The 25,356-nt window shown below is 41.5% G+C and overlaps 1 protein-coding gene across 1 annotated transcript in view; it reads left to right on the top strand.

Moving 5' to 3' along the window:
* The window catches only part of LOC135550441 (gamma-aminobutyric acid receptor subunit alpha-3-like), a 151,824-nt gene that overhangs the window by 86,413 nt on the left and 40,055 nt on the right, over nt 1-25,356 (top strand). The window contains exon 5 of the mRNA XM_064981235.1: nt 1,696-1,916. Coding sequence (XP_064837307.1) covers nt 1,696-1,916 — 221 coding nt within the window. The remainder of the gene's footprint in view (nt 1-1,695; nt 1,917-25,356) is intronic.

Below are 25,356 nucleotides of genomic sequence, written 5' to 3'. Positions count from 1 at the left end.
CTCACAAAATCGTATGTAGTGTCTGAACTATTATGATCCCTCTATGGAAAGATGAGACTCACAAACATGATGGTGTTCTCCATTTTGCTCTATGACAAGTGTGGGACTCCTCTGAAGTCAGTACTGCCAATCTGCCAACTTCTGTCTATAGCGTCCGAACAGTTTGGGCGACACACTAATATGACCCCTCCGTGTAAAGGTGAGATTCTCATGAACATGTACATGTTTTGCTCTAGGTTGCCCACAGGCCTCGCAATACTCCTCTGAAGGTCCCCCTGTACCAGTCATAAGGTTATGTTTTCTGATCTTTCTTATATCTCTCAGATATATAGTAGGATAGACATTTCAGAACATACTTCCTTTAGATATTTTTGGGGGGACTATCTGTTGTTCCATGTTATGAATCTCTTATTTCTTAATTCCATTATTTTACTTTTATATTTGAGTGTGTTGTTGTGAATTGTTAGATACAACTGCACATTTGGAACTCACACCGGCATTTTGATTCAACCACAATAACATCTGCTGAATATGTGTATGTGACCAGTAAAATTTGATTTGATTTGTTATCCAATGCTAATAGCAGGAAGGCCAAATACATTTTTTTATCGTCAAATTCTTTTTAAATATTTTTTTTATACTTCAAGGGGTCTTAAAATTCTAAATCAAATGGCAAATGATCCTTGGTATGATCTTCTTAAAACAGCTCCATATAGCTTAGTAGACCATCCACCCACTTCAGAATAAACTTGGTAACTTGGAATGACCTTCTTAAAACAATTCCAAATAGCTTGGTAGTACTCCTCCTCCAGCTTAGACAGGGCTTAGACGGTGCATTTCATGCACTTATTTTGTGCCATGAATTGTTGATTGGTGCATAATGGTTTATTTCAGGGTCCTTGTGTATATATACATATATAATATGTGCTTTTCCTGTAGTGGCTGGCAGGGGACAGATTTCTACATTGTTGCTGACAGGCATTATTGTGGCCTGGGTGTAGACTTGATTACTATTATTTGATGTTCCTGTTTGGTCATCGTCCTGTTCATTATGACATGAATTTACAATGAAAAAAATCACTACACCATTTGTTCTAAATATGCTGGGGACCATTTCGTAAAACAGCCAAAGTCTAAATGAAGCTGAAATTATAGGCGATTCGTTTTTTTTATGCCATTTTAATACCTATGGAAAATCCTATCAGAATGGAAGAAAACATCTGAGGAATAGAAGTGTGAGGCCACTCCCCTACTTCACCAGCCGCCACTAACGGCACGAGATTACTCTCTGAACTTAGAGAGGTTTATTGGGGACACTGTCCCTTGTTACGTGTTTGGCAATATGGTCAGAGAGATAACTATTGGAAAAGGCATGTTTTATCCCGCCGGCAACAGCTGTGAAAACGCAATCATTGGAGTATGAACTCTGAAGGACGCCTCGAGGATCCCACATTGACAAGGCTGTTTTCCCCTTCAAATAAAATGCATGATGCATTATTGACGTCTGTGCGTGCTTTTGGGAGGGAACTCAACTCTCTGCTAGTCAAGGCCATGACTGACAATATACTGTACCTACCAGGACAGAGAACAGTCTTTCCATTTGCAGCTCTTACGGGAGATGCTGAATATTACATTCATATTTGATTGAGATAATCTTACCTTATAAACAGACTTATTCTCTCCGTCTTTTCCCAGGAGTACACCATCGATGTGTTCTTCCGTCAAAGCTGGAGGGATGAGAGGCTGAAGTTCGACGGGCCCATGCAGGTCCTGCCTCTTAACAACCTCCTGGCCAGTAAGATCTGGACTCCAGACACCTTCTTCCACAACGGGAAGAAATCTGTGGCCCACAACATGACCACGCCCAACAAACTCCTACGACTGGTGGACAACGGTACCCTGCTTTACACTATGAGGTGAGCCATCTGAAGTCTCCCCGATCACCCTTTATTGACCTATAGTACCAAGATTGGATACTTTAAAAATGATGTTGGCCCATTGCATACTCCCCTCCACCCACCACTACTGTCTGACCAAACACTGCCACCACCACACTCATCCCGTTACTCAGTTGCCACACAAACAAATCTCCTGACAATGCACATTTGGTGGTTGACTGGCTAACAGAGAGGGCATGGTCTCCATCTTGCGTAATGTTATCTGAGTTAGGGGAGTCTGAGGTGGGCGACGGGAGTCTGAGGTGGGCGTGTAGGCCTGAGGCCAGCTAGCGGAATGACCTGCGCACAGAAGTGCTTTGATGAATGAAGGTGATAGTTGAATAGTGGATGTCTGGGCCAGGAGCTATCCAGTGCAATGTGTCTGACTGCCAGGGGACTGAGTGGTCTTTCCCTGAATCCAGTCTGACACCGAACGTGCTTCATGGAGGCAGCCATGGTGTAACTAAGCTCTTCTTTCCAAACTCTTTTGTTCAGAGGATTGTAACTATGATGTTCAAAGTACTCTTTGTCCTGAGAATCAGTAACCACTCTGCCAGTCTACTTGTGCTATGTAGCTGTTTGGACATCCTCAGCAAGCTTGAGTAAAATGTTATTGCTTATTTAAGAAACCTGTAGCAGCAAGAACTGTTTGATCACTTAACTGCCACCACTCTGTCTCCTCATCAAGTATTGCTTCTGAATTTCTTCATATAGAGGGCATTCAGGAAAATATTCAGACCCATTGACTTTTTCCACATTTTGTTACATTACAGCCTTATTCTAAAATTGATAAAATATTTTTTTTCCCTCATCAATCTACACACAATACCCCATAATGTCAAAGCAAAAACAGTTTTAAAAAATATATTTTGCAAATTAATAAAATAACAAAGAATCTGAAATATCACATTTACATAAGTATTGAGAACCTTTACTCAGTACATTGTTGAAGCAGCACCTTAGGCAGCGATTACAGCCTCGAGTCTTCTTGGGTATGACCCTACAAGCTTGGCACAATTGTATTTGGGGAGTTTCTCCCATTCTTCTCTGCAGATCCTCTCAAGCTCTGTCAGTTTGGATGGGGAGCGTCGTGGCACTGCTATTTACAGGTCTCTTCAGAGAAGTTATTCCTGCGTCATCTTGGTTGTGTGCTTAGGGTCGTTGTCCTGTTGGAAGGTGAACCTTCGCCCCAGTCTGAGGTCCTGAGCGCTCTGGAGTAGGGATTCATCAATGATCTCTCTGTACTTTGCTCCATTCTACTTTCCCTCGATCTTAACTAGTCTCACAGTCCCTTCCACTAAAAACATCCCCACAGCGTGATGCTGCTACAACCATGCTTCCCCGTAGGGATGGTGCCAGGTTTCCTCCAGACGCGACGCTTGTCATTCAGGCCAAAGAGTTCAATCTTGGTTTCATCAGACCAGAGAATACTGTTTTTCATTATGGGGTATTGTGTGTAGATTGATGAGGAACAACAATAATGTAATTCATTTTAGAATAAGGCTGTAACATAACAAATAGTTTACGAATGCACTGTATGACCCTTAACATCTGAGTAGAAGTAGGACTCTTCATATAGTAATGACGGTTGTCCATAGGGACTCTGGCCGATAATTAAGGTAGCTCTTATTGGGGTAGTTCATTTACCTGTGAATGTAATGCTGCAGTTGTCACATTGAAAGAGTTATGGAACGCCATTATTTTCCCGGCTGGGTCCCTTATTTTGAGTTCATTTGATGTGACTGTGATTCTCCTGAGGCTAAGAATAACATTTTGATTTGGATTGATTATTAAAGGGCCTGTCACTTCTTCATTTGCAAGCAAAGATAGCATGTTGCAAGACAAGTTGCTATCAAGGGCTTTTTGGCTATTCTAGACACTGCATTAAGGCAAACAAGATACAAAAATACTATTTTATAAATAGTTTCTGGGGCTATTGCACGTGGACATCAGTATACTGTATTAATTGCATTGTATTATTCATTTCATTATTCATTTAAAACAATTTCCAATGTTTTAGGAAACGCCAGGAGCAGGCAATTTAGGGACACTTCGAAAAGTGTTCCAACTCAAAACCATGTTCTCCTCCAACAATCAAAATATTTTCACATGACCCTCTCTTGTACTGTTAAAAAAAAAGAAAAAAAAGAATGAACTGCCACATAAGGATTATCACCACAAATAAAAAATAATTGTAGCAACCATGTGTTTATAAACGTGGATATTTCCTTGACCAAATCTCCTTGGCCACTTCGCCGACCACCACGGACGAGCTCACTCTCCCTGCCATTACACTATGATCAGAGCCAACAGCAAACAATGATCAGCTAGGGGGGAATCAGATTTTCAACATTTTGATGCTATATTTCTAATCATATAAAATATATGCAACAAATGTTCCACCTACATGTTTCTGTACCAATGCACCACACACAACCAACACATAACTGCATACCGATTACCAACTTCGAGCGCTTCATCGTGGTTTACGTTTTCGCACAATTGAATAGAATAGATAAATAGAGTATGTCAATCTCGACAAACAGAAAATACATCCATCCCTACTAAGTATCTAAGACGTGGCTTGACAAACTCTGAATGTCATTTAAAAATGTTGGTGTTTTCTAACAAATGTCTTTTTCCATTCAACGGGGTGGCAGGTAGCCTAGTGTTTGTAAATAAGGTAGACCGTCATTGTAAATAAGAATGTATTCTTAACTGACTTTCCTAGTTAAATATATATGTTTAATCCATTAATTTAATTGACGGATGCCGGTATTAGAGGGAAATTGATTAACGTGTGCAGGTAGCCTACAGGAGCCTAATCAAATTATAACATTGTGACTGGTTTTGTTTATTCCACACTTACTATAAAAAGGTAATACATTTAAAAGGTTAAATTACACATATTTAGGCTATATTGAAGCGTTACGTTCGAGGTCGAGGAATGGTCGCTCGGATCAGAAAGGAGGTAGAGCTGAATAACTGTACCTGCTGTGTGGCCACATTATATAGGGTGACTTGGGAGAATGACGATCGGCAACAGACAGTGCATCAGTATCCGAAGCAAAAATACAGCCAGACTGTCCTGTGCTGTGGCTTTCTACACCTTATCATCTGTCGAGTGCAGACCCACAACTGATCCAAATGGAACGAAACATTCAAATCACAGAGCTTTTGCGCCATTATTCAAATTACATTTTCACTGCAGTTTCCAGCCTAGAGTAGAGTTGTACTCAATTGTACTCACTTTTAAACAATTATGCAATATTCATTAGCCTGCATATTTAAAAAAAATATGTATATATACTGTATAATATATAATGTAAAAATACAAATCATTAAAAAACCAAGGGACCTCACCAAAAGATTTGAGCCTTTTGGTATTCCCACTTCTGACACCAGTGTAGCAAATGGCAGGACAACGAAGTGAATCCAGGTCACTGGCGTGAAAGGCAAGTGCCCTGTGCCAATAGGGTTAACCCACTTGGTAGAACTCATATAGCGAGCATTGTGACAGTATAATGGTTTTGGTTTGACAGTAACAGGGACCAGGGTTTGACTCCTAGTCAGGGTACCCCCCTAATCCACTATATTGGTGTCAGGTGTTTGAGAACACCATTGAAAGCATGTCCCAGCCAAGTTTTCGTCACAGTACATTTGTGTTAGGCTAGAAATGTTTTGAATGGAACACATACACAATCCATGTCTCAATTGTCTAAATGGCTTAAAAATCCTTCTTTATCCTGTCTCCTCCCCTTCATTGACACTGATTGAAGTGGATTTAACAGGTGACATCAATAAGGGATCATAGCTTTCACCTGGATCCACCTGGTCAGTCTACGTCATGGAAAGAGCTCAGTGTATCTTGCCTTTCAGAAGGCAAAACAAGGAAATAGCATCACACATTCTTGCAATGCTGCTACTTATATTCTTACACTGTTCAATCACGATTTTCCCTGCAAATGCTCTGTGTGTTAGAAGTGTCCCCAATCTTTACCACGTCCACCGTACGTGTCGGTGACTCTTGCATATGCACGCTCTGATTTAGAGGGGTTGGGTTAAGTGCGGAAGACACATTTCAGTTAAATGCGTTCAGTTGTACAACTGACTAGGTATCCCCATTTCCCTATCTTAGAACATGCAGTCGTGCTATTGAATATACATCTGATCCGGTGCCATTTACAACATAATGAATCACTTAAGTTGTATAATATGTTTACTTAGCGGGTTGAAAAGTGTCGTTTTGACACATGCAATCTTTCTTTCAGAAAGCATGTTGATGTCATCATTTGTCCCCTTATTGCAGTGTATTGTGGCTGTTTAGTGGTGGCATTGTGTGTTGGCGTTGTGAAAGCAGAGAGAGGGGGTTGAATAATAGATCCTGGACTGGATATTGCTGTTTCTCAGAAGCAGTTTTTTTTCATAGAGTGCCTTGCCCTCCACAGAGCTACCAGTTATGTCTTAAAGACAGGCTGCAGTTGTCTCCAACAGCATTTTATGGAGAGTTCATTATGTTTTCATGAATTAAAGAGTACTGGGTGCAGAAACTGCCTGCGGGTAATGTGACTGATACAAAAGATAGATTACACTTCCATAGCATCCAGCCCTGTGAGCTCATCTGACTCAAATGCATCCTATGACAGAAAACAAAGAGCTCCCTTCCTGTCTTCACAAAGAAAACTGGTGAAATGAGAAGTACTATAAGGTTATGCATTTCCATCTGGTTTGTCGCCCAACTTCTGTTCTTAGTTGTTTTTTATTTTTTTGAGTGGTTGGTTTATGCTGTGTTCTCTCAGATATTCTGTCATGCCATTGTTTGGTCATTTGTAATTCCTTAAACTAGTAAACTAGTGCCAGTCTGTTTATACTCTCTTGCCAAGTCCTATTGGCAAGTTCAGGCTAGGTCTGGTTAGGTCCAAACAAATTCAGGTTCAAGACAAAATAATAATTCCATGTGACAGTGTTTGAAAATAAATAAATTCATTGGACCAGCGCCATTGTTGATCCTACAGGATTTGCATTAAAATCGTGATCCGCAGTCGGGAAATCAAGTAATAAAGTGGCTGTAGATCATTTGAATAACTTTTCAAAGAATAGAATGATAGTAAAACAGTTATGCTATGTGTTTTCTGAGTAGTTAGCTGAAATTCACCACGATTGTGTTTATTTTCCGCTTAATTGGCAAACTTTCTGTACAGCTAACATTCACTTCGTCATTTTCACTCCACCACACCACTGGTCCAATTAATGTGTTTCTTTTCAACTGCTTCTGCATGGAATTGTTACATTGTCTTAATTAACGTTGTTATCTTCTTCCTACGGTCAAGTCAAAGCCATATATATTGTGTTCAGCCAATATTTTTTCTTTTTTTATCCGTTATTTTACCAGGTAAGTTGACTGAGAACACGTTCTCATTTGCAGCATCGACCTGGGGAATAGTTACAGGGGAGAGGAGGAGGGATGAATGAGCCAATTGTAAACTGGGGATTATTCGGTAACCGTGGTGGTTTGAGGGCCAGATTGGGAATTTATCCAGGACACCGGGATTAACACCCCTACTCTTACCATAAGTGCCATGGGATCTTTAATGACCTCAGAAAGTCAGGACACCCGTTTAACGTCCCATCCGAAAGACGGCACCCTACACAGGGCAGTGTCCTGGGGCATTGGGATATTTTTCTTAGACCAGAGGAAAGAGTGCCTCCTACTGACCCTCCAACACCACTTCCAGCAGCATCTGGTCTCCCATTCAGGGACTGACCAGGACCAACCCTGCTTAGCTTCAGAAGAAAGCCAGCAGTGGTATGCAGAGTGGTATGCTGCTGGCAAAGTGTCCTTTCACTTTTATGATGCCATTATGACACACAGCTTGAAGGTTGTCCTTTTTTAATCAGTATAGTGAATTAAGTGAATGTCCCAACCACAGTTTTCTGAAACTGAATCCTACTTTGGGTTATACTTACAAGATGTCGGCCAATTAATCGCAATGGCCGACTAATTAGGGCCGATTTTGCCGATTTAAAAAAAAATGTAATACCTTATTTAACTAGGCAAGTCAGTTAAGAACACATTCTTATTTTCAACGGCCAAGGAACAGTTGGTTAACTGTCTTGTTCAGGGGCAGAACGACAGCTTTTCACCTTGTCAGCTCAGGAGATTGAATCTTGCAACCTTACAGTTAACTAGTCCAACGCTATAACCACCTGCCTCTCGTTGCACTCCACAAGGAGACTGCCTGTTACGTGAATGCAGTAGAAGCCAAAGTAAGTTGCAAGCTAGCATTAAACTTATCTTATAAAAAACAATCAATCAATCATAATCACTAGTTATAACTACACATGGTTGATGATATTACTAGTTTATCTAGCATGTCCTGCGTTGCATATAATCGATGCAACGCTGGGGGATGATTTAACAAAAGCGCATTTGCGAAAAAAGCACAATCGTTGGACGACTGTACCTAACCATAAACACCAATGCCTTTCTTGAAATCAATACACAGAAGTATATACAGTGCCTTGCGAAAGTATTCGGCCCCCTTGAACTTTGCGACCTTTTGCCACATTTCAGGCTTCAAACATAAAGATATAAAACTGTATTTTTTGTGAAGAATCAACAACAAGTGGGACACAATCATGAAGTGGAACGACATTTATTGGATATTTCAAACTTTTTTAACAAATCAAAAACTGAAAAATTGGGTGTGCAAAATTATTCAGCCCCCTTAAGTTAATACTTTGTAGCGCCACCTTTTGCTGCGATTACAGCTGTAGGTTGCTTGGGGTATGTCTCTATCAGTTTTGCACATCGAGAGACTGAATTTTTTTCCCATTCCTCCTTGCAAAACAGCTCGAGCTCAGTGAGGTTGGATGGAGAGCATTTGTGAACAGCAGTTTTCAGTTCTTTCCACAGATTCTCGATTGGATTCAGGTCTGGACTTTGACTTGGCCATTCTAACACCTGGATATGTTTATTTTTGAACCATTCCATTGTAGATTTTGCTTTATGTTTTGGATCATTGTCTTGTTGGAAGACAAATCTCCGTCCCAGTCTCAGGTCTTTTGCAGACTCCATCAGGTTTTCTTCCAGAATGGTCCTGTATTTGGCTCCATCCATCTTCCCATCCATTTTAACCATCTTCCCTGTCCCTGCTGAAGAGAAGCAGGCCCAAACCATGATGCTGCCACCACCATGTTTGACAGTGGGGATGGTGTGGTCAGGGTGATAAGCTGTGTTGCTTTTACGCCAAACATAACGTTTTGCATTGTTGCCAAAAAGTTCAATTTTGGTTTCATCTGACCAGAGCACCTTCTTCCACATGTTTGGTGTGTCTCCCAGGTGGCTTGTGGCAAACCTTAAACCTTAAACCTTTTTATGGATATCTTTAAGAAATGGCTTTCTTCTTGCCACTCTTCCATAAAGGCCAGGTTTGTGCAATATACGACTGATTGTTGTCCTATGGACAGAGTCTCCCACCTCAGCTGTAGATCTCTACAGTTCATCCAGAGTGATCATGGGCCTCTTGGCTGCATCTCTGATCAGTCTTCTCCTTGTATGAGCTGAAAGTTTAGAGGGACAGCCAGGTCTTGGTAGATTTGCAGTGGTCGGATACTCCTTTCATTTCAATATTATCGCTTGCACAGTGCTCCTTGGGATGTTTAAAGCTTGCGAAATCTTTTTGTATCCAAATCCGGCTTTAAACTTCTTCACAACAGTATCTCGGACCTGCCTGGTGTGTTCCTTGTTCTTCATGATGCTCTCTGCGCTTTTAACGGACCTCTGAGACTATCACAGTGCAGGTGCATTTATACGGAGACTTGATTACACACAGGTGGATTGTATTTATCATCATTAGTCATTTAGGTCAACATTGGATCATTCAGAGATCCTCACTGAACTTCTGGAGAGTGTTTGTTGCACTGAAAGTAAAGGGGCTGAATAATTTTGCACGCCCAATTTTTCAGTTTTTGATTTGTTAAAAAAGTTTGAAATATCCAATAAATGTCGTTCCACTTCATGATTGTGTCCCACTTGTTGTTGATTCTTCACAAAAAAATACAGTTTTATATCTTTATGTTTGAAGCCTGAAATGTGGCAAAAGGTCGCAAAGTTCAAGGGGGGCGAATACTTTCGCAAGGCACTGTATTTTTAAACCTGCATATTTAGCTAAAATAAATCCAGGTTAGCAGGCAATATTAACCAGGTGAAATTGTGTCACTTCTCTTGCGTTCATTGCATGCAGAGTCAGGGTATATGCAACAGTTTGGGCAGCCTGGCTCGTTGCGAACTAATTTGTCAGAATTTTACATAATTATGACATAACATTGAAGGTTGTACAATGTAACAGGAATATTTAGACTTAGGGATGCCACCCGTTAGATAAAATACAGAACAGTTCCGTATTTCACTGAAATAATAAACGTTTTGTTTTCGAAATGATAGTTTCCAGATTCAACCATATTAATGACCAAAGGCTCGTATTTCTGTGTGTTATGTTAAAATTAAGTCTGATTTGATAGAGCAGTCTGACTGAGCGATGGTAGGCAGCAGCATGCTCGTAAGCATTCATTCAAACAGCACTTTCGTACGTTTTGCCAGCAGCTCTTCGCAAGCACAGCGCTGTATATGACTTCAAGCCTATCAGCCTAATGGCTGGTATATCCGATGTGAAATGGCTAGCTAGTTACGGAGGTGCGCGCTAATAGCGTTTCAATCGTCACTCGCTCTGAGACTTGGAGTAGTTATTCCCTTTGCACTGCGAGGGCCGCGGCTTTTGTGGAGCGATTGGTAACGCTGCTTCGAGTGTGGCTGTTGTCGATGTGTTCCTGGTTCGAGCCCAGGTCAGGGCGAGGAGAGGGACAGAAACTATACTGTTACACTGGCAATACTATAGTGCCAATAAGAACATCCAATAGTCAAAGGTATATGAAATACAAATGGTATAGAGAGAAATAGTCCTATAAATACTATATTAACTACAACCTAAAACCTCTTACCTTGGAAATTTGAAGTCTCATGTTAAAGGAACCACCAACTTCACATGTTCTCATGTTCTGAGCAAGGAACTCAAACGTTAGCTTTTTTACATGGCACATATTGCACTTTTACTTCTCCAACACTTTGTTTTTGCATTATTTAAACCAAATTGAACATCATTATTTATTTGAGGTTAAATGGATTTTTATTTATGTATTATATTAAGTTAAAATAAGTGTTCATTCAGTTTTGTTGTAATTGTCATTATTACAAATAAAATAAAATAAAAATCGGCTGATTAATCGGCATCTGCTTTTTTGGTCTTCAAATAATCGGTATCGGTATCGGCGTTGAAAAATCATAATCAGTCGACCTCTACTAGTTACTACAGTTCTTCCTATTTCCATAGTAGCATTTCATCAAACACATTTCTTGTCCTGACACAAACGGTACTAGAGCTTCTAAAAACAAAACAGGCAGATTCTGCAGCAGTAAGCATTTCAGCAGTAGAGGCAGGGGCAGGCAGCGCGCCGAGAGACAGAGAGAGATTACAGGGTGGATCAATATGCCAAGACACAAGAAGAACAAGAGACACACTGATTGTGGTTTTGTTTGGTGAAACAGACAGTGTGGTGCAGTCTTATCAAAGGCCGGACCAAAGCCACAGTGCTTATTATGAGGTTGGCTTCAGCCTTCCCACACAGTCAGGCCGTCACTGGCCTGATTCAGCCCCGATTGGCTCCACGAGGACAGGTATTGGCTGGAGGCAGTCAACACTGCTGCCTTTGTGACCTGTCTGTCTATATGTTGTCTATTGGGGATGGGATGGTGCAGAGTAAAACGAAAGTAAATAGGGGAGCTCTGACCCTCCCACGAGCCAGCAGTAGAGAGGAGAGCTGTGTCTCCATTTACACCCCCCCATCTCACACCCACAATGACCTCTTCTTCCTCCAGTACTGTCTCATCTGTCCCAGACATCTCACTGTTCCAATCTGTAATCATGTAGGGAAGCAATGAATGTGTGCATAGTTACAATTAAGTCACATCTGTCTATTTAGATGATCAGTCCAAGGCCCTTGTCATTTTTGCCAAGGATAATGTCCATTTTAACAATGATGATGTTGATGATGATGGTTTTGATGGGGCTAAAATATGTGTCGGTTCCTTTTTGTAATTTATCACTACCCTGCATTCTTTATTTTGTTGTTCAAACTTACAAAAAGTAGAGAGAAGACGATAACGATGCAGCTGCAACCCCATGAGCAGCCAGTCGCCGTTGTCAGGTTTCTGCAGATGTGCACGTGTAATGGATGTGCTTGAGGGAGCTCCATACATTATGGAGGATAGCCTGGGCTGACAGCATGGGGAACACACTTACAGCCCACATGCTGCAGGTATCACATAACATTACCAGACATAAGTTTGGACACACCTACTCATTCAAGGGTTTTTCTAGATTTTTACTATTTTCTACAATGTAGAATAATAGTGAATACATCAAAACTATGAAATAACACATGGAATCATATACTAACCAAAAAACTGTTAATCAAATTATATTTTATATTTGAGATTCTTCAAAGTAGCCATCCTTTTGCCTTGATGACAGCTTTGCACACTCTTGGCATTCTCTCAACCAGCTTCACCTGGAATGATTTTCCAACAGTCTTGAAGGAGTTCCCACATAGTATGCTGAGCACTTGTTGTCTGCTTTTCCTTCACTCTGCGGTTCAACTCATCCCAAACCATCTCAATAGGGTTGGAGTCTGATGATAGTGGAGGCCAGGTCATCTGATGCAGCACTCCATAACTCTCCTTCTTGGTCAAATACCCCTTACACAGCTTGGAGGTGTGTTGGGTCATTGTCCTGTTGATAAACAAATTGATAGTCCCCACTAAGCGCAAACCAGATGGGATGGCGTGTTTCTGCAGAATGCTGTGGTAGCCATGCTGATTAAGTGTGCCTTGAATTCTAAATCAATCACATGACCGTGTCACCTGCAAAGCACCCTCACACTATCACACCTCCTCCTCCATGCTTCAGGGTGGGAACCACACATGCGGAGATCATTCACCTACTCTGTGTCTCACAAAGACACAGCGGTTGGAACCAAAAATCTAAAATATGGAGTCATCAGACCAAAGGACATATTTCCACCGGTCTAATATCCATTGCTCGTGTTTCTTGGCCCAAGCAAGTCTCTTCTTCTTATCGGTGTCCTTTAGTAGTGGTTTCTTTGCAAGAATTAGACAATGAAGGCCTGATTCACACAGTCTCCTCTGAACAGTTGATGTTGAGATGTGTCTGTTACTTGAACTCTGTGAAGCATTTATTTGGGCTGCAATCTGAGGTGCAGTTAACTGTAATGAACTTGTCCTCTGAAGCAGAGGTAACTCTGGGTCTTTCTTTCCTGTGGCGGTCCTCATGAGAGTCAGTTTCATCATAGCGCTTGATGGTTTTTGCGACTGCACTTGAAGAAACTTTAAAAGTTCTTGAAACGTTCCAGATTGACTGACCTTCATATCTTGAAGTAATGATGGACTGTAATTTCTCTGCTTATTTGAGCTGTTCTTGCCATAATATGGACTTAGTCTTTTACTAAATAGGGCTATCTTCTGTATACCACCCCTACCTTGTCACAAAACAATTGATTGGCACAAACGAAGGAAGGAAATTCTACAAATTTAACAAGGCACACCTGTTAATTGAAATGCATTGCAGGTGACTACCTCATTGTGCAAAGCTGTCATCAAGGCAAAGGGTGAAAAATATTTGTTTAACACTTTTTTTGCTTACTACATGATTCCATATGTGATAATTCATAGTTTTGATGTATTCGCTATTATTCTACACTGTAGAAAATAGTGAAAAATAAAGAAAAACCCTTGAATGAGTAGGTGTGTCCAAACTTTTGACTGGTACTGTATGTTCCATGTTGACTGGATGGATTACGCTCCCTCTGGGGGACTGACACTTCATCTAGGGCCCTCTCACTGTTTCAAGGAGTACTTTTTCCTTAGGAGTTTCTTGACATATGCAGATTGAGTTCTGTGGATTTCTTACTAAATGAAAAAGTACAGTCACTCGTTCATCTGCCTTCAAGTATATAATGACCATCGTCAATATATTTTGCACCTAATGCTCTCAAATTCTGTCACGCCCTGGCCACAGAGAGGCTTTTATTCTCTATTTTGGCTTGGCCAGGGTGTGACTAGGGTGGGCATTCTAGTTTCTTTATTTCTATGTTTTGACCGGGTATGTTTCTCAATCAGGGACAGCTGTCTATCGTTGTCTCTGATTGGGAAACATACTTAGGCAGCCTTTTTCAAAGCTGTGTTTTGTGGGTAGTTATTTTCTGTTTAGCTGCCTGACAGAACTGTGCGCTTTCGCTTTTCTACTTTGTTATTTTGTTGCGGTGTTCAGTTTAATAAATATCATGAACGCCTACCACGCTGCACTTTGGTCTCCTTCTTCAACCCACGAGAGTCGTGACAAATTCTTATTTAAAACGTTGAAGGACAGAATTTCCTGAGAGTATAATGCAATTACCATCATTCTCTGTGCTTTTAAATTTTTCCTCAATATTTTCCTGTGAATTTTAAAAATGTATTACACAGTACATTATAGAGCCATGTCAACACTAAATGGAAACATTACATGAGATTCGTACAGCCCTTCTCGATGTTACTTTGCAAGGTATAAAAGGTATTCTCCCCCTCCCTATATATTCTCCCCCTCCCTCCCGCACTCTCTAGGTTATTCTAAGTGGTGGTATGCCCAGGAGCCCTGTTCAACCTGGCCCTTACTACCTGTCCTTGTCTCTGTCCCCTCCACAGCCCCTCAGCCTTCCCCTGACCCTGGCCCAGCACTTGATATGGGAGCAGCAGCGGATAGGATTTAATTGCTCATTCAGAGCTATAACAGGTACTCGGTTTAGCTGCCTGTTGGCAAAGTCTTGTCACAGAGACAAAAGTTATGTCTTCACCATCTCAGACCAGACAGAAGAGGTGTTAAGACAACCGTAGGGGCAGATGAGGGGTTAGATAGTCTAAGGGCAGGCATGGATTTCTAGTCATTTAAGCTTGCTGGCGTAATACACGTATGGAGATATACAGTTGAAGTCGGAAGTTTACATACACCTTAGCCAACTATATTTAAACTCAGGTTTTCACAATTCCTGACATTTAATCCCAGTAAAAAGTCCCTGTTGAATGGTCAGTTAGGATCAGCACTTTATTTTAATGTGAAATGTCAGAATAATAGTAGAGAGAATGAGTTATTTCAGCTTTTATTTCTTTCATCACATTCCCAGTGGGTCAGAAGTTTACATACACTCAAATAGTATTTGGTAGCATTTCCTTTAAACTGTTTAATGTGGGTCAAATGTTTCAGGTAGCCTTCCACAAGCTTCCCTCAATAAGTTGGGTGAATTTTGGCCCATTCCTCCTGACAGAGCTGGTGTAACTGAGTCAGGTTTGTAGACCTCCTTGCTCGCACACTCTTTTCCAGTTCTGCCCACAAATTTTCTATGGGATTGAGGTCAGGGCTTTGTGATGGCCACTCCAATACCTTGTCTTTGTTGTCCTTAAGCCATTTTGCCACAACTTTGGAAGTATGCTTGGGTCATTGTCCATTTGGAAGACCCATTTGCGACCAAGCTTTAACTTCCTGACAGATGTCTTGAGATGTTGCTTCATTATATTCACATAATTTTTCTCCTCATGATGCCATCTATTTTGTGAAGTGCACTTCCAGGTTATGTCGATATAGGACTCGTTTTACTGTGGATATAGATACTTTTGTACCTGTTTCCTCCAGCATCTTAACAAGGTCCTTTGCTGTTGTTCTGGGATTGATTTGCACTTTTCGCACCAAAGTATGTTAATCTCTAGGAGACAGAACGCATCTCCTTCCTGAGCAGTATGACGGCTGCGTGGTCCCATGGTGTTTATACTTGCAAACTATTGTTTGTACAGATGAACGTGGTACCTTCAGGCGTTTGGACACTGCTCCCAAGGATGAACCAGACTTGTGGAGGTCTACAATTTGTTTCTGAAGTCTTGGCTGATTTCTTTTGATTTTGCCATGATGTCAAGTAAAGAGGCATTGAGTTTGATGTTAGGCCTTGAAATACATCCACAGGTACACCTCCAATTGACTCAAATTATGTCAATTATTATATCAGAAGCTTCTAAAACCATGACATCATTTTCTGGAATTTTCCAAGCTGTTTAAAGGCACTGTCAACTCAGTGTATGTAAACGTCTGACCCACTGGAAATGTGATACAGTGAATTATAAGTGAAATAATCTGTCTGGAAACAATTGTTGGAAAAATGACTTGTGTCATGCACAAAGTAGATGTCCTAACCGACTTGCCAAAATTATAGTATGTTAACAAGAATTTTGTGGAGTGATTAAAAAACGAGTTTTAATGACTCAACCTAAGTGTATGTAAACTTCCGACTTCAACTATAGCTATTAATTACTGTCTGTGAGTAATTGTTGCACATGGAGGTCCTAAGGTTACCTCTACAGTGCTGCCTTGGAATGTCAGATGGAATTGGAGGGCGGGTACTGTTTGTTGCCTCTCTCAGTGCGTGCCAGCTACACACTTTACAGTTATCCCTGTTGATTTAGCCACTTGCAATTGACACCTCACCAGGGTCAGCAGTATGAAGCGGTAGCCAGGCGGGGACGGGGGGTTTGTAACAGGCATTATCACTCCGGCCTTCCTGCCATCTGCTCCTTCTCTACTGAGTACAATGGTTCAGAAAGGGTTCAGAAAGTGCTCCGAAAGGGCTCCGAAAGGGCTCCGAAAGGGTTCAGAAAGGGATCAGAAAGGGTTCAGAAAGAGCGCCGAAAGGGTTCAGAAAGGGTTCAGAAAGGGTTCAGAAAGGACTCCAAAAGGGTTCAGAAAGGGTTCAGAAAGGGTTCAGAAAGGGATCAGAAAGGGTTCAGAAAGAGATCAGAAAGGGATCAGAAAGGGATCAGAAAGGGATCAGAAAGGAATCAGAAAGGGCTCCGAAAGGGTGAGTCATTAAAAGTAAAAGTTCAAGTACAAAGATTCAGCGCACGGTTTAAATAATGTACAGAAATTGCATGATCAGAAAAGGGAAGGAAGTGGTGCATAACCAGAGACTGGGGCCTATAGCGTAGCTCCCAGCATATATCCTGTTATGGCCATAGATATCTTTTATTACTTACTTTAAGTACTGTAAACAATATATTCCACTGGTTGTCTCATTAGGAACAATGGTAGTACTTGTGTCTGAACCTAGATTCATGCTTATAACTAATGAAATCTTCCATGTTTTCTTCTCCTGTATCGTGCATAATTATAATGAGTATATCATATGAGATGAGAGAGGGAGAAATACAAACAAAGAATTGCCTCGAACTAAACAAACAATGTTGGAATTGAAATACAAAACACTGCTGATAATTGTGACGTGTTTTCTCCTCCGAAACAATTTGTGTGCATCCTTGTGAACGACTGACAACACAGTCATGTAGTGCCAGATATCGCTGAGTCAGCTGGCTTCCAAGTAATGATTTTGTATCTACTCTTGTCCCGGGGGAGACAATTGTTTAATAGACATTTAAAGGGCCTTTTTACTGACGGCTTTTAAGGCTGCTAGAATTCTCCTTTTAACAGCCTATAATAAGCATACATATGCTGAGAAGAAAGAAAGTGCTTGTATTGATTTCAGAGTGGAGTTTAGGGCCATACAAATACAAATATTATTTTCTGTCCGACCTTCTCTCCTCTGTGTTTGCTGCATGTGATTGGATTAGGAGTTTTTGCGCCGGGTAAATACGGTAGTTCATCTTTTGTTTTCACACCGATTCAGGTTGAATTACTTTCTCGTACTCTAACTGATGTCAAGCATCTCTGGGTCCATAAAACAGATTCTCAGTGGCGTTTTCAAGTCCTGCAAAATGGTGAAAATAATATTAAACACTGCTGCCATAGCATCCTCCTCCTAGGAGTGTTGTCTAATTGGAGCCCAGGGGTCCATTTTAATGATGTTTGTACACCGAAGCATAGAGCTCATGCATCCTATTTATGTTTCATAGTCACCATCACCAATAGGAGCAATGGACTCACACAAACACACAAGGACCCACTAAATGTTTCTGAACCTGTACAAGGGCATGTTCATTGAGACATGTGATGTGACAATATTGCGGCCAAAGAGCCAGGTAGAGCATTTAACCTTTACTTCAGTGGGCTAAATCAGGGTCAGTGTTTCTTGGTTCCCTTTAACAAATCTACTTTGAAACATAACTATACACCTCACACACATAATTATGGGCTTAAAAAAAGAAGACACCTGTATCATGTCAGGTATAGAGTTGAAACGTACTCCATTTTGAGTTGTCATCCTAATATTACACTTTAAATACATCACAGAAGACTGAAATATAACAAAACCGTTTGACATGGAAATGCCAGATTTTCTGTTGATTATATTTTTTAAAAAATGAATTATGGAACTATGAAAAATATTACTAACATTCCACCCATGAGGCCACTAGAGGGTGATTTGGCCAATTGTCTGCAGAAAGGGGCTACATAGAGAGGAACAGTGACAGGAGGCTTTGGCTTAGCTGCTGCAGTACAGCTTGGCTGCTTGAATGTGTAACCTTGACACATATGGAAATAGTCAAATTCAACTGTCTCTACTGTGTTCCAGCCTGCCTTCTAATTGACACACCTCCGGACGTTTAGTGGGATATTGGTAGGGGCTAATGAGGCCATTCAGGGAGGGGAGCGCTGTGCATGGAGGACATGGGATGGGGAGGGTTGGTTCCCACGTCGCCACTCATTTGGCCACAGCGGTGACTGACACATATTGTAACGGGACATTTCACGCTTTGTTAGCTGCTCGGCCACCTCATAATTAGGGTGGCATGTGCTCAAGCTCAGCTCAGCCTGATTTTAGATTCTCAAGATACTAAAAAGATCATCAAGGAGCTTTTTGTTCTGATCTCTTCTGTTTTTTTGTTGTTGCCGTTGGTTTAAATCAAATTGTATTGTTAACTCACGTACACATACACTGACTGTACAAAACATTAGCAACACCTTCCTAATATTGAGTTGCACCCCTTTTTACCCTCAGAACAGCCTCAATTTGTGAGAGGCGGTGGCCCGCATCGGCGGCTCTATGTTTTCCTCGAAGCGTGCGAAGAAGGTGTTTAACTTTGCCAGGAGCGAGGCATTTGTGTCCACGATGTGGCTGGCTTTCCCTTTATAATTTGTGATTCTCTGGAGTCACTGGCACCAACGGTCGTCTTGTGTCTGAGCTGTTGAATTACGACTCACTTTGTCCCTGTATTTGCCTCTTTGACTGCCTTACGGAGGGCATAGCTGGTCTGTTTGTACACGTCCATGTTCCCAGTCACTTTGCAGAGGTTAAATGTGACACTTTGTGATTTCAGTATTGTGCGGATGCTCCCATCTATCCACAGTTTTTGGTGGTCCAGAGTTCTCGATGTGCGAGTAGAACAGGAGATGTGTTGATATAATTTTGGTAGTGTTTTCCTCAGATTTCCTTTATTAAAGTCCCCAGCTACAATAATTGCAGCCTCAAGATATGCGGTTTCCAGTTTGCACAAAGTCCTGTGTAGCTCCTTGAGAAAATTCTCTAGGGAGGTATTGCGGTTGGCATTTGATGGTGAGGTATTCCAGATCGGGAGAACAAAAGGACTGGAGTTCCTATAAGTTACCACAATCACACCATGAGTAATTTATCCTGAAACATACACCTCCGCCTTTCATTTTCCCGGAGAGTTTCTGTCCGCGCAAAGGACGGAGAACCCCGCTGGCTGAATGGACGGGGACAGTATATCCAGAGAAAGCCAAGATTCCGTAAAACAAAGTATGATACAGTCCCTGATGTCTCTCTGGAAGGAGATCCTCGCCTTGGCTAATCTAATTTCTTGTTCAGAGACTGAGTGTAAGCGAGTAATATACTCTGAACTGGTGGATGGTATGCATGCCTCCTGAGTCTGACTAGGAGCCCAGACCTTATTCCTCTTCTCCGGTGACGGCATCTTGGAGCAACCCCAGGATGAATGGAATTGCCTGGGTGAGTTCAAATAAAGGACCCATTTCAGGAAAGTCAAAATTATTGTCTAAATCCTGGTGAGGTACCACCGATCTAATATCCAAAAGTTGTTTTCGGCTGTAGGTAATAATGCAAGAAACGTTCTGAGCCAATAATGTAAGAAATAATAACAACAATAAAGAATTACTGCAAAGTTGGCAAGGAGCTAGAAACATGGCGACCATGTCTGTTGGCGCCATCTTTTAAGTATTAACTGGAAAGTTATGCCCTGTAAGAAGGAGGCTGGGATGTTTTCTCTGCTCTCAATATCATCTTTTTACCTTGCTGTGTAATTTATGTGAGGAAACGTACCAGCTGAGCCAATGATACTTGTAAAGCTTTGTCTTAAAACCATCCAGAAACTCTACTGTAGTTCAACAGAATACTGTGAGTCTGAAGTCATCTCTAGTTTGAATCTCTTTTCTAAACACTGATACAGAGAGCTATTTTGGATGGCCTTTTGCTCTGGCCTTTTGCTCCTGTTCAGAGTAGTCGGTTGTGAAGGGGGCTGATGTGAACACTTGCAGTTCACCAGAGCTGACAATAGTTACGGAATAGACTCTGTTCATTCAGGGCTTCATGTCCCTGCAAGTCATGTCAGCATGAGCTTGTTATACCACTGGCCAGAAGAAAATGGTTTCCTCTTTTAGACATCTGGTTGTATAACTGTACAAAATGTGTTTTATATGTTCTCCAGTGTACAACATGTTCAAGGGCATGAATTGCAATAACATTTGCTGAGAATTTTGGTTTTAATGGGTTAATGAAGTCTTATTGTGTTCTTCCTCTGGCCTCCAGTACAGAAAGGTAATCATGGCAGAGAGAGCAAGGCATTTATGTTTTCAATGAAGCACAATAGTAAAGGACAATCATGTTGCTAAAGTGGACAAAAAATACGGCCCTATCGCAGGTTTCTAGGCAACCAGGCCCTGACGCACACCAACACAATTACATAGGAGCTCTTTGAGCTAGCCGGCCATTACTACCTACCCTACCCTTGCTGAGACTGAATTCTGTGTTCGCAGTCGGGGTTGTATGTTAATTACCACCATAGTTACCACCATAATGCTTTACAGCTACCTCTCTATTTCAGTATGCATATTCCATAATATGATGTCGCCTAATGTAGCAGTACATTAATTGTGGGGTACGAGAGTAGTACTGTGCGATTCTGAGCGTTTCTGCAAGTCATTGTTGATAACGGTAATTACGGAGATTTTCTCTTTTAGCTAATTGCCGTGTGGTGTTAAAAACTGTGAGAGCTTGTGATCTAGACACACCCCAGCACCACCAGGCATCAGAACCCAAGGAATAGCACTGTGGTAAAAAATATATATACTTGTCTGGATAGTAATATTGTGAGCCTTGACTGCAGCTTTAAAGCCAAGAGAAGAACTGTAAAATTTTAATGGCTTCAGTAGAAATTACACTCTGGTTATGTATACTCTGGGGCAGAATATTTAGGATATGTTGACCTTGATAAAAGGTCAATTCTCCATTCTGCTGCATTTGACCGGTTGAATGTCACCTTGACAGATGACAGCCTTCCATATAACTTCATAGCTCGTTTATATTCTGCCTCTTTCTTGTCCGCCCCCCTCCTCCTCCTCCTCTCCCAAGGGTGTCTTCCTTAAGGGGAGATGGAGTAGGTGGGGTATGGTTCTCCCCGGATTTAGGAGAAGGTGTCATCATTAGAGTAGCGTATGTTCTCACCAGGGATTCCCACCAGGAGAGGGAGACTCATTGATCATGATCCAGAGTCCCCAAATATGGTGATAAGTGTGATGAACGAGCCGCCCTGGACCTGACAGTAGATTTCTCACTCATCACACGGAGGGGGAAGAGGCGGAGGTATATGTCTCTCAACGCCAGGCAAAGGTCCAGTGTCAGCATGTGACTTGACCATTTGTTCTCTGTGAGGTGTATATGTCAAGGTGAAACCTTATTATTACAAAGAGAGCGGAAGTGATAGATTGACAGGCTGAGTCTGAAAGTCCTCCAGAAGCTGGGAATCAGCCAAACAGACCACTAGCTAGAAATGCAATAGAGTTCCATCAATACAGACTCATCTACTCCACCGGACAGATTACAGTGTATAATGGGAGAAGTTTTCAGGAGCTGGTGAGGTATGGAGGAGAACTTTAAAATAAAGGGGGGTTGGGGTAGGCGGAGTGGAACACACAGCTCCTTCTAAGGCCCCCCTGGAGCTCCGACAGAGACAAGGTACTACAGGCTCTGGCGATGGCACTGCGATCGATGCAGCTGTTTTTTCGGGAGGTGGAGGCGGAAACAAGAGAAAGAGGGGTTGGCCCCGTGAGGCCATTTTTGCTGTGGTTCCCTGGGCTGACAGTCACACACACACACACACACACACACACACACACACACACACACACACACACACACACACACACACACACACACACACACACACAGGAAGGACATTAATTAACGTCAGCAGTAGTGTTCTTCTTCATCCGAGTGCAGTTATTTTGCAAGGCCAAGAACATCATAACCATTAGGGTTGAAGATTACCCAGGAGGTAAAAAGCTTTATCTCATTAAACACTTAAGAGTGGTGGTACGATGTAGACTTTGTAAAATATTGCTGACATCTTGATGGCGGGGGAGGTAAGGGCCATTGCTCAACAACTAGACTCTAGTGTAAAGATGTATTTAATCCATAAGATGTCTTGCCATGCAGGCTCTGAGTTTCTTGGGTCAAGGGGTTAATTGAAAGATTGAACCGCTGCATTTTAGTGAAAGTTGAAGAGAACACAAAATAGAAATCAATGGGTTTTATGGTTTTAACAATGTTGGGGAATACATTGGAGCTGTGCTGTGTTGATCTATTGCTACCATTATGGGGGTGGTGAAAAAATATGTTGTTGTTATTCTCAGGGTTACTATTTCCCAGAATGCATTTCTGCATATTGTATTCCAAAAGCAAATGACAGTACAAAACAAGAATATCTCAATTCCAAATATACTGTAGGTAACTGGAAAAATAAAGGAATCACTTGAGTAAATGAGGGATACAAAGTACAGTTGAAGTCGGAAGTTTACATGCACCTTAGCCAAGTACATGTAACCTCTTGAAACTCCCCATCCCGGATCCGGGATTGTGACTAAGCCTCAGGCTCATTAGCATAACGCAACGTTAACGATTTCTGAAAATCGCAAATAAAATTAAAATAATGCGTTTGCTCTCAAGCTTAGCCTTTTCTTAACAACACTGTCATCTCAGATTTTCAAAATATGCTTTTGAACCATAGAAATTGACTAATTTGTGTAAGAGTATGCAAAGCTAGCATAGCATTTTGTGTAGCATGTAGCACGCAACATTTTCACAAAAGCCAGATAACCAAATAAATAAAATCATTTACCTTTGAAGAGCTTCTGATGTTTTCAATGAGGAGACTCTCAGCCACATACCAGATGCGCAGTGTTTCCTGAAAGCGTCTGTGTGTAGGAGAAATCGTTCCGTTTTCTACATTGCGCCTGGCTACCGAAACGAACCGAAAATGCAGTCACCTACAACGTGAAACTTTTTCCGGATTAACTACATAATATCGACCGAAACATGGCAAACGTTGTTTGGAATCAATCCTCAAGGTGTTTTTTCACATATCTCTTCATTGACATGCAGTTCGTGGAAGCTTGCTTCTCTCTCTGTGCCCCATGGAAAAATACTGGCAGGTGACTTTTGCGCACCAATTTCGGCGCAGGACACCGGGCGGACACGTGGTAAATGTGGTCTCTTATGGTCAATCTTCCAATGATCTGCCTACAAATACGTCACAATGCTGCAGACACCTTGGGGAAACGACAGAAAGGGCAGACTCATTCCTCTTGCGTTCACAGCCATATAAGGAGATCATGAAAGACAGAGCCTCAAAAATCCTTGTCATTTCCTGGATGCCAAGTCATCTTGGTTTTGCCTGAAGCTCACGTTAAAGGGCACACACAGAGAAGATATTTGTATTTCTGGACACGTCAGAGTGTTTTCTTTCGAACAGTAGCAATTATATGCATAGTCAAGCATCTTTTTGTGACAAAATATCTTGTTTAAAACGGGAACGTTTTTCTTCCAAAAATGAAATAGCGCCACCATAGGTGTAAGAGGTTAAACTCGGTTTTTCACAATTCCTGACTTTTAATCCTGGTAAAAAAAATCCTTGTCTTAGGTCAGTTAGGATCACCACTTTATTTTAAGAATGTGTAATGTCAGAATAATAGTAGAGAGAATTATTTATTATCAGCTTTTATTTATTTCATCACATTCCCAGGGGGTCAGAAGTTAACATACACTCAATTAGTATTTGGTAGCATTGCTTTCAAATTCTTTAACTTGGGTCAAACGTTTCAGGTAGCCTTCCACAAGCTTCCCATAATATATTGGGTGAATTTTGGCCCATTCCTCCTGACAGAGCTGGTGTAACTGAGCCAGGTTTGTAGGCGTCCTTGCTCGCACACGCGTTTTCAGTTCTGCCCACAAATATTCTATGGGATTGAGGTCAGGGCTTTGTGATGGCCACTCCAATACCTTGACTTTGTTGTCCTTAAGCCATTTTGCCACAACTTTGGATGTATGCTTGGTATCATTGTCCATTTGGAAGACCCATTTTCAACCAAGCTTTAACTTCCTGTCTGAGATCTTGAGATGTAGCTTCAATATATCCACATAAATTTCCTGCCTCATGTAGCCATCTATTTTGTGAAATGCACCAGTCCCTCCTGCAGCAAAGCACCCCCACAACATGATGCTGCCACCCCCGTGCTTTACAGTTGGGATGGTGTTCTTCGGCTTGCAAGCCTCCTCCTTTTCCTCCAAACATAACGATGGTCATTATGCCAAACAGTTCTATTTTTGTTTCATCAGACCAGAGGACATTTCTCCAAAAAGTACGATCTTTGTCCCCATGTGTAGTTGTAAACCGTAGTCTGGCTTTTTTATGGCGGTTTTGGCAGTTTTGGAGCAGTGGCTTCTTCCTTGCTGAGCGGCCTTTCAGGTTATGTCGATATAGGACTAATTTTACTGTGGATATAGATACTTTTGTTCCTGTTTCCTCCAGCATCTTCACAAGGTCCTTTGCTGTTGTTCTGGGATTGATTTGCACTTTTTGCACCAAAGTACGTTCATCTCTAGGAGACAGAACGTGTCTACTTCCTGAGTGGTATGACAGCTGCGTGGTCCCATGGTGTTTATACTTGCATACTATTGTTTGTACAGATGAACGTGATACCTTCAGGTGTTTGGAAATTGCTCCCAAGGATGAACCAGACTTGTTGAGGTCTATGATGTCTTGGCTGATTTCTTTTGATTT

This window comes from Oncorhynchus masou, chromosome 12 (genome assembly GCF_036934945.1).
Source record: "Oncorhynchus masou masou isolate Uvic2021 chromosome 12, UVic_Omas_1.1, whole genome shotgun sequence".
Lineage (NCBI taxonomy): Eukaryota > Metazoa > Chordata > Actinopteri > Salmoniformes > Salmonidae > Oncorhynchus > Oncorhynchus masou.
Note: the sequence above shows the minus strand (reverse complement) of the source record. Positions and strands in the feature narration are given on the sequence as shown.